This window comes from Macrobrachium nipponense, chromosome 28 (genome assembly GCF_015104395.2).
Source record: "Macrobrachium nipponense isolate FS-2020 chromosome 28, ASM1510439v2, whole genome shotgun sequence".
Taxonomy (NCBI): domain Eukaryota; kingdom Metazoa; phylum Arthropoda; class Malacostraca; order Decapoda; family Palaemonidae; genus Macrobrachium; species Macrobrachium nipponense.
In genome coordinates this window covers 11,034,504-11,049,252 of record NC_087217.1, presented here as the reverse complement: position 1 = coordinate 11,049,252, position 14,749 = coordinate 11,034,504, and the positions used below count along the sequence as shown (strand labels likewise).

At 38.9% G+C, this 14,749-nt stretch overlaps 1 protein-coding gene across 3 annotated transcripts in view; it reads right to left on the bottom strand.

Moving 5' to 3' along the window:
• Positions 1 to 14,749, bottom strand: part of LOC135201414 (spermine synthase-like) — an 85,280-nt gene that overhangs the window by 49,087 nt on the left and 21,444 nt on the right. For all 3 annotated transcript variants that reach the window (XM_064230319.1, XM_064230320.1, XM_064230321.1), the window contains 2 exons: positions 11,949 to 12,060; positions 6,985 to 7,107 (listed from right to left, as the gene is read on the bottom strand). In XM_064230319.1, coding sequence (XP_064086389.1) covers positions 6,985 to 7,107; positions 11,949 to 12,060 — 235 coding nt within the window. The remainder of the gene's footprint in view (positions 1 to 6,984; positions 7,108 to 11,948; positions 12,061 to 14,749) is intronic.

Here is a 14,749-nt window from a genome sequence, read left to right as displayed (position 1 = left end):
GGAGTGAGACATGATTTTTCCTTGTTTACTAACAAACCTAGGCTTTCCGTCAGCCTTAAAGTCTTTTGTAGGTCCTCCACACACTTCTGTCTGGACCTTGCCCTGAGAAGCCAATCGTCTAGATACATGGATATTCGTATCCCGTCTAGATGAAGCCACTTTGCTACTGACGACAGAACTCTGGTGAACACTTGTGGAGCTGTCGACAGGCCGAAGCAGAGGGCCCTGAACTGATAAATGCGGCCCTGGAACACGAATCTCAGGAATCTTCTCGATTCCGAATGAATCGGAATATGAAAATAAGCGTCCCGAAGGTCTATGGAAACCATCCAATCTCCAGGATGAAGCGCTGCTAATACCGATTGGGTCGTTTCCATAGAAAACTTCGTCTTCAAGACAAAGACGTTCAGGGCACTGACGTCCAACACCGGTCTCCAACCCCCCGTGGCCTTCTTTACCAGGAAAAGGCGATTGTAAAATCCTGGTTCCTGCGGAGAGTCCACTAACTCTATGGCCCTCTTTGCCAGTAAGGCGAGAACTTCTTGATGGAGGGCGGCAAATTTTCGGAGTTCTCCGAGTAAGCTGACAAATTCACAGGAAATTCTGTGAGAGGGGGGTGCTTGATGAACGGAATGGTGTATCCTTCCTTCAGGACCTGGACCGTCCAAGGATCCGCTCCGAGATGAAACCAGGTCTGCCAGAAAAGGTGTAATCTGGCTCCTACTGCTGTGTGGAGGACTATGGGCCTACTTCTTGATGGAAGAGGGAGTGGTTTTAGAAGAGGCTCTACCTCTCCCACGAAACCTGGAGAAAGATCGAACGGGAGCTCTCCCTCGAAATGGTTTAGGAGCTTCCGTGGAGGGAGCACTCCGAGAAGCAGAAAGAACGGAGCTATCTTCCTGGGCTTTCTTCCACTGACTGTGATAAAAGATCCTGGGTCGCTTTCTGTGTTAAAGATTGAGCGATCTCGCTCACAATCTCTTGCGGAAAAAGTGTTTCTTGTCCAAAGGAGAGAAGAGCAAGGCAGACTTCTGGTTCGATGAGACCCCTTTCGACAAGAAGGAGCACCAAAGCTGTCTCTTCTTCAACACTCCAGAGGCGAAAATGGCAGCGAGCTCCGAAGCTCCATCACAGATGCCTTTATCGATACAATCCAGTACCGAGGCAAAATCCTTCAACTGCTCCTCCGAAAGTCCAAATGACTTGACTTTCCTGGCCAGCGAAGCAATGGCCCAATCCAGGAAGCTTACAACTTCAAAAACACGGAAAACACTCTTGCAAAGATGCTCCAGTTCATTTGTTGAAAGAAAATCTTAGCAGTATTAAGGGCTGCTCTGCGGGAAGAGTCCACGAGACTAGAAAAGTCTCCCTGAGCGGAGGCAGTCACACCCACAGGGAAAAAACTTCTCCAGTGTCATACCAGACACGGCTCCTTGACGAAAGTCTCGAAGGGGGAAGACACAAAAACATTTTTCCCCTGTTCCCTCTTCTCCAAAAGCCAAGCGTTAACTTTCTTGATAGCTTTCTTAGCCGAAATCGAGAGGACGAGACGCGTGAACGAGGACGAGGAGTCAGGCTAACTGTCCTTTTTCCACTGCGAACTAGGAGAAACTGGAACGGAAGGCGCAAAAGAATCTCCAAAAGTGTCAACGAGGGATCGTAAAAGGAGTTTATACCCCGACAAATGCTTGTCTTTTTCTGTAAGAACTTCTCCTTCTTCCTCCAAATCCGAAGCTTCCTTCTACGAAACTGGCGAACATTCCATCGGAAGAGGAATCCTGTTCGGCGAAGTCACACCCTGATGCGTCCGAGGAGGGTGTGAGAAAGCAGGAGAAGACGTCTGAGCCTGTACTGAGACGAATCCGGGCGGCTGAGCTGGCGGCTGCATTGGCGGCTGAGCTGGCACTCGAGCGAGAGCCTGACGTGGCGCCATAGACGGAGTCAGGAAAGGAGTCCGACCAGGCGTCTGAAGAGGAGTCACATAGAGAGTCTGAGCCTGAAGAGGCGACTGAAAAGGAGCCTGCGAAGAGGACTGCACAGTAGTCTGCGGAAGATGTAAGGCGGTCGGGAGCGCATTCGGGGACGAAAGAGACTTGCCAAAAAGCTCCAAGATACTGCCTAACTTGGCATTCATCTGTTCAAACACCGAAGGTTGAGGATCCACCGACGTAGAAGGCGCGGGAGGCGTAGAAGGATGATCCACAAACACGTCTGGAGCCGCAGGAGTTATCGCTTGAGGAGGCTCTGGAGAAGGCTCCGAAGGAGTGTGCGTGTTCGGCTTCTCCACTTCTATGAGAGAAGGGCGATAAATCGAAACCGCCGGAGAAAAAGCTTCAGGCTCCTCCCAAAAACTACAAGAGGGTTCGGCAGCCGCCACCTTCTTGGGAACCGCAGCAGGCGAAACATCGCGAGACCTTTTCAGCGGTCTAGAAGTCTTATTACGCCAACCTCTATAAGAGGAAACATCTGAACTAGAGTCGCTTGACGAAAAACACTTCCTCGCAACACCTTTCCAATGGTGAGCGACAGCATCCTGGGATACGGCTACCAGGATTGCTTGAGGGGGCGGCTGCTCGGGAGCAGATCCCGCTCGCCTCCCTTCGGTTTTCGGCATGCCTCCTCCCAGGATCTGGGGAGTTTGACAGGGGCCTAGACCTAGGAGAACGAACGGGCCGAACAATCACCTCCTCCACTACACTTGCACTAAGTAATTTATCACACTTAACTACCACTTCTGCACTGTCTCAACCATTTCTGCATAGTGGTGAGGAAAGAGACAAATTTCGAGTCCATATCGGCTCGTAATACTGACACGGGATCGGGATGGGAGATACAGATTCGAGGGCAGGAGCAACCACTACGGGTTAATAGGAACAGGATTAACAGAATTCAGAGGAATATCCTGGCTACTCACTGACTTAGAAGAAGATCTCTGTGAAGCCTTTCTGATTCTATCTTTTTCTAACTTTCTCATATACTTTCCCAGTGCCTTCAAAGAACATTCACGTCCCCTACAACTAACACAAGTAGAATGAGGATCAAGTGAAGCTTTAAGAAGTCTAGTCTTACACCCACTACTACACACCCTATACTGAACAGAGCCGGTGTCAGACATCGTGAAGAATTCAAAATAATTCCTAAAAAGGACAACAATATCAAAACCAAAATAATTATAGCGCTAGCAAAAAGATCAGTAAACTCAAGGTACATCACCAAAAGGAGAAAACCAAGATGATCAAATCCAAATTCTAACCAGCAGAGGAACCGTGTTACCGGTTCCGACGGCAGGAAACTTCTGATTTATTGTTGGAATGGTTCCCGGTACCCGGTAGAGGGCGGGAGTAGAGGGATCACCTGTCAAACCATTAGCGCTACCGCGAATTTCAAATTCTGCCGTGACGTCAGGAGACGACAGCTATATGTAACCACCGGGTAAGTTATATAAGTGAAACCATCGTTTGTTGGAAAACTTGTATCCAGAATATAGCCTAGCCTACACCAGGGTAATCAGTACCATCTATACATATGTATATGGTAGCCTAGCCTACACCACACAGTATACTCTATATATACAGTATAGTAATTATTAATATGAGCTAATTTTGAAAATTGAACGCAGATTGACTTATAATAATTCAATACAAAGAGAAATTGAATAACACTAACAAGAGTTAGCCTAGCATACACATGGTATATAGTCTTCATACATGGTAACCTAGCCTACAGTACAGTATATGTATAGTAATTATTAATATCAGCTAATTCTGCAGGTTCACAGTATATTGACTTATGATTATTCAGTACAAAAAGAAATCGAATAACAAGATGAATCAGACTTTAATGTAAGGGGTATGCACCAAGCTTGTCCATTGTCGGCGTACGTGAATGGTGTCAGGCTGTTCATGGCTATGTATAACTATTAAATTGGAAGAGGAGGAGGATGATAAAGCTGCAGAATCATCAACTTGCTCCTCTTCAGATAGTATTTCTTTTTCTGTTAGTTCAGGTGCTTCAGGGAAACAGCTGTTATGAGATGTAGAGGATCGAGGCTTTAACATGGGGGGAGGAGTGGTGGAAGGTGATGGCACTGGAGCTGTTCTTGTAAAGTACTCCTCCATCGTCAGTTCCATAGTGCGTTTTTTTCATTCTTCATAAATGACTCGGTAACATGCAACAGCGTCTTTGTGCTCTCTCAACTTTAGCAAACCGTTATATGTTCCCATTCATTTTACTTAAAAGTTTCAGTCCTGTTCAAATAAGGCAAATACCTCTCCCAGTGCTTTTGTCATAAATTTTTGCTCTGGCTCTTCCTCAATATCTTCTTCCTTTTCTGCTCTTTTTCTCTCTTCTGCAAGTGCAATCAAATCTTCTGCCATTGGCTCTACATCTTGCACATCTATAGGTTCTTGGATATCTTCCTCATCAATTTCTAAATCTAAACTCTTCCCAAGTGTCAAGATCTATATATTAATTTCCACTACTTCTTCATCCTTATTGAATACATGAGTTGACAAACTTGTCGTAGATTTTTCCAAATCTCATTCATACATTCTTTATCTCCTTCCATGCCTTTCCAATGTTCATAATGGAGTTCAGAACACTGAATTCATTTAAGAAAGTTCTAAGATCTTTCTCATTATCCGTAGCCTGAACAGCCAGAGCAAACATGTTCCAAAGATAATAGGTTTTGAATGTAGTCACAGCACCCTGCTCCAAGGGTTGTATGAAAGAAGTTGTGTTTGCTGGCAGAAACACAAATTTTAAGTTTTTGTTAATATCGCCAATGTGCTGAGGGTGGCTGGGAGCATTGTCTAGAATCAGCAGAATTTTGAAGTGGATGTTGTTTTCCCTACAATAATCTTTCACTTCTGGAATAAAGCAATGAACAAACCAGTCTTTGAACAACATTACAGTCATCTATACTTTCTTGTTATGACAGTATGTAACGCACAGGAAGTGTATGTTCGTTGAATCTCTTTAATGCCCTCAGATTTTCAGTGATTAATCATAAATGGCTTTAGTTTTTACCCAGCCACAATTCAATTCCCCCAAGCAGAAGAACCAGTTGATCTTTGTATTCCTTTTCCTCCGAGTCAAATAAACTCTTCCACATTTTCCAATTTGAACTCCTAATTCTCAAATGAACAGCCCTTTGTTCCTTTCCTTGGCTCATAGCCACATGCCACCTTTTGTGATCGTCCCAGACAGACAAAGTCTTCATTGAATATCTCATTTAAACACTAGTTCCTCCCCCTGTGTGTTAGATAAAATTGAATAACTAACTTTGTGCAAGAAGTCTTTATTTTATTTTGTGTCTAATCTGGCAACTCTTCCAGATCTTTGCCGAGTCACATGTCCATGTCTCATCGCTCACAAGTGCTTCCTTAACGCAAGATAACTATGAGTAGTTTTGGAAACCAGCATTGACGTTAATCTGATTATGGCCAGTTTTTCCCTATTGTGAGAGATAGGATTGGTCCACGTGCAGACAAGTTGCATTTACTTTTTCCAGGCCATTCAACGGCCTCTTGTAAATAAATAATGTAGATTAATTGGCTGGTTTTTAATGGTGACCTTTTCTAGAGTAAAAATAACCAAATCAATCCTTTTTAAGGTTAGTTAGAAGCAAGTTATTCTGCATTTTTCCCTCTAATATTTTTCCTTTACATATTTGGGTTCTCAAGGCCACCATTACATAAGAAATTAAAATAACGATATAAAATTCAGATTCAGAGAAAGGAAACAAATCATTAACCCTTAGTAAGAAGCCTAGAACGCAGCAATTGGGTGGGCGGGGGGAAGGGGGGAAATCCAACTAAAGTGCAAGTTCCAAGCATTAAAAAAAAGGGAGGGTTGGAGCCATTAAGGCAATTTGTCTGCAAAATCCCAAACTAAACCAATTATGAAATGAGCTATTCAAGATAGAAAAACTGGTGGAGGCTCATAAAAAAACAGCAGAGAAGAAAATAAGTAGGAGGCATGGAATACACACACATGGTGAAATATATTTTCAATTACCTTGAAATACCACAGTTGTCAGCAATGCAAAGAACCAAAATAAAGGCTTCCACCAATAAAGAATAGTGCTAATACAAAATAGTAAACAGAAGCAAAAAGGCAAGGATGTCTGCTGAAGGATACAAAAATGCTACTTCCCAAAATTCAGGCAAAATTACTTGTAAACATAAGAGAACTTGTAACTCTAGACCACTCCTAGTGAAGGTCAATGCCCGTAAAATCAACTGGAAAGTACTATCAATTCTGATATAAAAAGAATAAATGCATTGGAATTGTTAAAAAAAGACAAAAAATTCAAATGAATGGTAATTAATATTACCAAAGTTGCATAGTAGAAAACAGTCTGGAATTCCTGACTAAGCATTACCAGCATGGCAGCCACAAAGGAGGGCAAAAGGCCACCACTGGATATCTGAAGATCTACGATCTAAATGGTGCAGGGGCTTAAGGTTTCTTTTACGCTTCCGTCTTTTTAAAAAAATATGCTGTGCCAGGACATTTGGAAACCCAAATGTAAGGCTAAATATGAATGATGAATTTGTGAAATAAAATTGGTAACTTATTCATGCATAACAAGGAAAAAGACCCCCAACATGTCTGGAAAATCCAAAGCCCTAACTAACCACTTACAGTAATAGGTTTGAAATACTAAAGTGTACAGCACATGTAACGGAATCCATGTACGTATACTGATAAAAAAAGCGGAAATTTCATATGGATTTCATAAGTTATGTTAGGTTAAATTAGACTTGCTAAAGAATTCTTATCCCCTAGAAATGAAATTTAGTTATCTCATTAAATGGATCTACTATAATTATAATGAACTAGGAATAGTAAATTGCATTAATTTCAAAATTTATGAATTTAAGTTTTCTATTAACTTACCAATAATTTTTATATTTTGAGATTTCACTACAGGGCAGTTGTATTCAAATTCAATGAATCTATAGGAATAATAGTACTTACTTTGCAATTCATCCAAAACCAGAATATTGCCAAAGCTCAATGTGTGGCATATTTGTACTTTCTGGAAATCTGACTGCTTCTCAAATACAATTTTGTCAACATCATATTCTAAGATACGGTCATCTGTAAGTAATGAAAAACAAACATTACAACATGCAGTGCTAAATTTCTTTAACTGCAATGGCATAACAGTTCAAGCCCAGAATTATTCAAAGCATGTGTAAAATCTCTTAATATTAATGAAGTTTAGACTAAAAGATTTGCAAATAATATATTTGCAGCTTTAAAAACAGCTAAATTTCTTTGTTTACTACAAATGCTTTTTAAACTTATTAACATTACAAGTTGTCAGTATCTAAATAAAGACTAATAAAACTAACTAGGAGAATGCAGAGAACTTCTGAGATCTGTCTCAAATTCTTCTTCTTGTATTTCAAGGTATTTACAAAATTCAGAACTAGTTTCCTGTGTTTCTTTATGAAAACGTATGCTGTAAATACTGATCCCCAGCTATAAATACAATGAGACAATTAGTGGTGAATAAAGATGTGCAAATATGTAATCATTCGTGCCACCTGATTCATTTCTGCTTCTGCGGACAACTCCAAACTGTAGTTTGGAGGTGCGGGCAATATAGATAAAATATAGTGCTTTTTTGTTAGAAAAGCTAGAAAAGTTGCCTGACAAATTCAAAACACATCTAATACCAGTACAAGTTATATTTGTTTCCAACTATTGCAGTACAAAGGCAAATAACTGTAAATTATACACTGCCCTGAATCCCAAGAAGACGAGACTAACAATACATGTTTACATACATTGTGTACAATGCAAGAAAGGTGAATAAGCCACCTCCTGAGACTTAGCAGGCTTTATAATACTTTGGAGTTGGCATTTAACAAACAAATAAAATCTGATAAATAAGAGGACATGCAGATAAAATAAACCAGAAATTACTTAATACCAGTGAACCTATCTAGATGGTAACAGGGTACCTGTGGGCAACTCAAGACATACAAGATAACAAAACACAATTTTACAAAACATGTTTTTCATACAACTCATTAATCATTAAATACCTTCTTCCATTTAGATTTTGCCCTAGTAACACCAACTTTATCCTGAAAAGAATGCATCCACTTCATCTGATTACACTTCTCCCACTATTCCACATTTACAATAACTCCACTTCACCTTATCTGAGGCTCAAATGAGTCGAGATGGTAAAGGGGCAATGTACCTTATAACTAATGAGTGAAAAACATCTTTTTGTATAACAAAAATGTCGCTTGTTCATTACAGCCATTAATCATATGATACCTGAGCCACAATCCAGGAGGAAGGATGAAAGTGTTTTCCCGAGGTGGAGGACTAGAAATCCAAGGTTCTATTTTTTATCAATCAGGTGATCATGATCATGAAGCCCTGACTGATACAGAACATCTAACTCTATTGCCCACACTCTTCCTGGAGTAAGGCAGGATCAATGTCTCAACTGTGGCTTAAGGCAAAATCACTTCCTGAAAATTCTGAAGGGAATGTTCCAATCATCAAAATCCTCTTCTAAGACTGATGGGCAACGAATTGCACCAGCCCTAGAAGTAACCTCTAAGAATGATGATGGAAGGCACCACCTCCACAGCCACCATAGAGGTACTACCCTGGAGTGAAAGGTGGCTGGCTAGCAGTGCCAGAGGAGCACTAGCTGATGCCAAAATCAGCAATGTCTGATGCAAGGCAGACCAGAGTTGTGCTTAACTTGCCAAAACAATTTGCTGCTGCTGCATGTGGTCCATGAAAGAGGGGCCCAAAGCTTGATGGGGCAGCACTGCTCCTGGAGGGAGTGGTAAGATGGCACAGGATGTGGGAAAAAGGCATAGTGCAATCAACAAGACTGTTGGCATGTCTGAACAGACTCGCTTAGAATGAAGAGTCAAGACTAAATCAAAGATGAGGAGCAGTGACCTTATATGCCATTCTGAATTCTGTCTCTGGGGTTATTAGGCTCTAGGGAAGGGATGTATGGACATAAATGCAGTGATTGCGGTCCTTATACATCTATGGTGGAAGGAGATGGTGATTTGTCACAGGCCAAGGAGTCTGCCAGAATTTTGGATGCCAACCTACTATGAACACCTATGTAAATTTAAACTAATGTTCCACATCCCACTTCACACATACACTAGAAGTCTTCTACAAGAACTCTTCTGGTAAGCATCGCAAGAGGTGAGTCTTCTGTCTGCAGATGAAGGAGCAGCAAATCTTACCTAGTAGGACCTGAAATGTGTCGTGAGGTATGGCAAAATTAGGTCAATCACATACTAACTGTCTCGGGGCAGAACCAACCTTCACAGTACATACACCTTTCTACCAAATTCATCCTTGAAATCGAACAAAGTAATAAACTACATACATTTGCACAACACCATAAGAAACCTTATGGTCCCTCCAGGATTACACAAAACAGACCAACCAATTACAATGAATTCACTTATAGCTGGTCTCAGCCAGAATAGTGTTGTTGGCACAGTGATAGAATATAAAGGACTCAACACGGCAGGGCTCTACCTCCTGTCCTATGACTGCCTTGGTTTTCTCTATAGCCCATTTGCAAGGATGTGACAACAGCATGTATGTCGGCTTTCTTCCTCATTACACACCAGGTTGGTACAGGATAAATAAATATCCACCCCAGTCCCATGCCTTTAAATAAGGGAAAATGGGTGAGTTCAAGAATTCACAGCAACCAACAAAAATAGGAGGTTTTTCCTGCTTTTTGATAGTGTAGCTTATATATTATTGACATATCTTCATATCAAATAGCTTATATGAGGAAGAATTCTAAACCAATTAAAAACTTTTATCTATGCGATCCCAGCTGATAAATGTAAACATTGAGTTACCGCTGCGCTCAAAGCAACCTTTATCTTTTGGTAACCTTTTAGAAAAGGGATGTCGATTCAGATTTTTTTTTTTTTTTTTTTTTTTTTGGTTTTTTTTTTTTTTTTTTTTTTTTGGGGGGGGCAAAGATGGTTTTGAGTTATTTTATGGGCTTTTTGAAGCCATATGAACAAGGTATTTCAGCAAAAATTATATACTCCCACTACGGTTTATTTGTCTCATTACTGGTAGCTAGTAGACAAGAATAATGGAAAATCAGCTATTACTTCTTGGGCTTAGGGCATAAGGGGAGCAAGTTGAGGCTTGAGGGGAGAAAGTTGAGGCTTGTGGGAGCAACATGAGTTGGGGTCTGGCGAGTCGACTTCGGCTTCGTTGTCAATATCATACAAATCATCCTGGGTGCTATCCACGGCATTTTTAAAAATAAGTTGATGGCACTTTCTATTCTCATGTTCCCCTTTGCTTTTATAACATAAACAGAGTGAACATCAAGTGAGGCAGCACGCAAAGCTGTTTGTAACTGTTCAGTTTTATGAATGACAGTGTACAATAATTATCGTTCATTATTGTATTACTATTAGCGGTTGTTTGACAATGGTGACGAAACATACACAAAACAATGGTTTCTCTTTAAGGCAACGTCTGTATGAAAAACAGGATATAGAACTGGCTTTGATAAACCCAGCTTTGATAATTTATGAAAGGAAAGTACTATCTCTAAATTAAGTTCCATTCGGCAACTATAGACATTGATGATATCAGTAAGATGCAATCAGCTGATTATCTTAAGACTAAATAAAACTAGACTGCAAATGGCACATCATCGCTCTGTTCATAAATGCAACATGATTACAGTAAAACAAGTTTGATTAGAATTCTCATTATTCTAAATACAACTATTATTCGACTTTTGCAAGTGGATATCTATCAGTGTAACAACCTAACTAAGGCAATACATAGTTACTGTCTCTCTCGCTCTCTCCATTTCATCGACTGTAATAGTAATGATACTCCTCCATCCTACGCTGAAAACTTCCTGTTTTTAGAATTCTGGATGAAGTGATTATTGTATACGTGTATCGACATAAAAAATGAGAAACAACTGATTGTTGATGTCATTTACCATAGCTATCGAGCATTTATTAAGAGCTCCATTAAAATTGTCAAGTTGTTAACACCCTGCCGATTCTCAATGGTGGCTTCCATAAGTAAAAATACAATACATTTCTGCTCATACCTCATGCAGTGGAGATCTCTAGAAAGAATACTAGTACATTAAAGCTGCAGGTTATAGCAGCGGCTGAATAAAATGAATATAAACCAGGCGGAAGTGATGTTCAGAACTGGAGAAATCAAACCTCATGCTTATGCAATGAAGTACGTAATATGAGCATGTTTTCAACCAAACTTCATTAATTTACGATAAAAGGTATCTACGAATTATATATCTTCTAACAAATAATGGCAATGAAGATATTGATAATACTCAGATCAGCCAAGATTTTGAGAATGTAAACAATATCAAATTCAAATGATATATATGACGATGTTCATATTCTGTAATGCAGTAATAATATGATAATACTAATATGTACTGTAATTGGATACAACAAGCAAAACAATCTTTATCTAAGTCATCATTATTATAAATATAGTTGTACTGTTTCATTTTTGCAAATAATCACTTTTCTTCAAAAAAACACTTCAGTTTTGTAAATTAGAAGTAGTCTTATACTACAGATATGAGATAAATTCATGAAAATTTGCCATGATTTTTTACCACATCTTACCTCAAGGTCGTCTCATACACGGAAATATATGGTAGGTTACCACATTCACTGCTTAACTTACTATATAATCCATTATAATGAGATAATCATCATAAACAGCTTTTCATTACACCAAAAATACAGATCTCAGGAGTCACAAGGAAAATAAAAGCAATGTCAACTACGTACTACTGTAATGTTATTACATTTAAAAAAACAATATACCAGAAACAAACTGAAGAAATTTTTCATCAATATATATTTTTAACTATTTCTAGAAAAGATTTAACTTACCAGAAGATGTAAAATATGGATTAATAACAGGCGCTCTCTTCAAAGCAGGTAAAACTTTAGCGACAGAGCATCCAAACTTTTCACGAAGTTGACGCTCAAGTTGTCTACCATCCTGAAAATTTCAATTTATAGTAAAAAATGTAAAACAATTTGGATTGAAATACATTTCAAAAAATCTCTATTTTCAAATAAGGGATAACAAAAACCACATAAGGCAGTTCCGGTTATCGGTGGTCCAGTTTCATGACGATTGTCTAGCAGCAAAATGGCGATTTTCCGTGCTGGAAATAGAGCATGTATTGGCACCAATACATACCTAACAGAGGCACCATTAACCAGTTATCATTCCCAAAATCCGGTTAATTGAGATTTTCACTTATCATCAAGCCGTCAGAACGGAACCCCTCCCGATAACCAGGGACTGCCTTACTGTACTATATTTCAACATGATGTCTAAAAAGCCATCACACTGCATGCATGAATGCTAAATTAAGACTACTAAAACGTAACTCACATGGATTATTGATTGAAATAGTACATCTAAATTACTTGCAGTATTCTATAAAAAGTTGGTAACTTTATAAAGCAACTTTAACTCACATTCAATTACATTGGGCATTCCAAAAGATTATTCAAAAACACCTATAACAAGCAAGCTGAAATCTTCAGAATTAGTACCTTAGAAATTCACACATTGTATTTTAGCAAAAAAAAATTTATTTTCTTAGAAATAGACAGACATATCCTTAAAAAATATTGCAAAGCCTCATCAGTCCTAATAATCTAGCAGCCCTTTAAACCCCTGTAAATCATAATGGACTAATTATTTGCTGAAAAACATTCATTTAAATATCTTAGTATAACACACATTAAAATCATTAATATTCATATCAATGGTCTTTTAATATCCCCAGACTATATAGTCTTTTGTCTATCAGACAGATAAAGATCAGTAGCACAATGAGGCACGTGTTACCTAAACCCACAGGAAAAGCCACCAATCGGCAGCACTGTTAAAAGGATTCCAAAATTCCCTATATACTACTATTTCCTCCATATTGCAGGAGCACCATTATTCTAACCAATATCTCATTATTCACCTTTCTTTTCTAGCTTTTTTGCTTCTTTTTCTTCTCTTAATTGGTGTGTGAGTTCTACACCTCAGCAGGTACTAATCAATCTGGATTGCCATCTTCTTTTTCTTTATAAGTTAAACAGAAGTAGTTACACATCTGATTACCAAGAGAATTACAAGTGTAATATCCTTCAATAAAGGTGAAAAAGCTGTACATATGTACTGTAGGGTATTTTTTTCATGATTTTGGTTGTTCTTTCTCTTTTTCGGTGCATGATTATTTACAACAGATTACAACATAATACTAGTATTATATTTTTAAGAAAATGTGATAAACATAAACATGTTATAAGCTATACATACTATGTACAGTAGGGTGTTTTCTAGCTCAGTATTGGTTGAGCTCTCTCTCTCTCCCTCCCTCACTTTTGCATTGTGCATGGTTATTTTATAACAAGTTATAGTACAGTACTGTAGTGTCCTTTAATAAAATTTGAAAAAACTAAAATGTAAAAAAAAATAATGAAATCAAACATGGCATTGCAGCAAAATGCGCAAAACTGCACTAGGTACAGGAGACTGGTGTATCAAAACTGCAAGGAGCACAGTCACCCTGGCCAAAGAATACCATGATACACAAGAAAATGCAAAAAACTCCAGACTCCTCTCTTGAAACTAACTGATACTTAATATAAATCTTGATCAGCAAATGATACTTAGCTACATAGGATTCAAGTGAAACTATTCTAAAAAGCAAAAGGAAACTTTCCTCCACGTGTCAGCTTTAGCTTGGTGGAAGAGGCAAAATTACCTTAAACATCACCAGATGGGTGTCATTAAGTTATGGTATTTTTCCGTGTTGGAGGAAAGACAACACCCTTACTTTTGGCTTGCCATGTCCTTGGCATTTCATGTCTTACTTCCTTGGTGCCTGGAGCAACAGGGACCCAGGGTCCGAGTGATGCAGATCTGTGCCCGTCTTCTCTTGCTGTTCGGTCTGACATCAGTGTTGACAGTTCCAGTGTTAGCTGGTCAGTTCTGGTGCCAGAATTTGTTCTGTGATGGGATTGCTTTGAAGAGAATAAGAGGAGTTGCCCAGCATTTTTCCCTCTTTTAATCTTTTACCCTGTTTATTAATTTATGTTTTCATTTTTAATAAGAATTTTTTTGTATTTCCCTTTACCACTCATTTTCCAAATGAACACCATTTTATTTGGAAGCTTGAATTTCAAGTCAATGACCCCTGTAGGCTTGTTCCATATGAATAGTTTTCATCTGAATAATAATAGTATATTAGGGTATATATATTATATAATATACTATTATTATTCAGATGAAAACTATTCATATGGAACAAGCCTACAGGGGTCATTGACTTGAAATTCAAGCTTCCAAATAAAATGGTGTTCATTTGGAAAATGAGTGGTAAAGGGAAATACAAAAAAATTCTTATTAAAAATGAAAACAAACTAATAAACAGGGTAAAAGATTAAAAGAGGGAAAAATGCTGGGCAACTCCTCTTATTCTCTTCAAAGCAATCCCATCACAGAACAAATTCTGGCACCAGAACTGACCAGCTAACACTGGAACTGTCAACACTGATGTCAGACCGAACAGCAAGAGAAGACGGGCACAGATCTGCATCACTCTCTGACCCTGGGTCCCTGTTGCTTCAGGCACCAAGGAAGTAAGACATGATATGCCAAGGACATGGCAAGCCAAAAG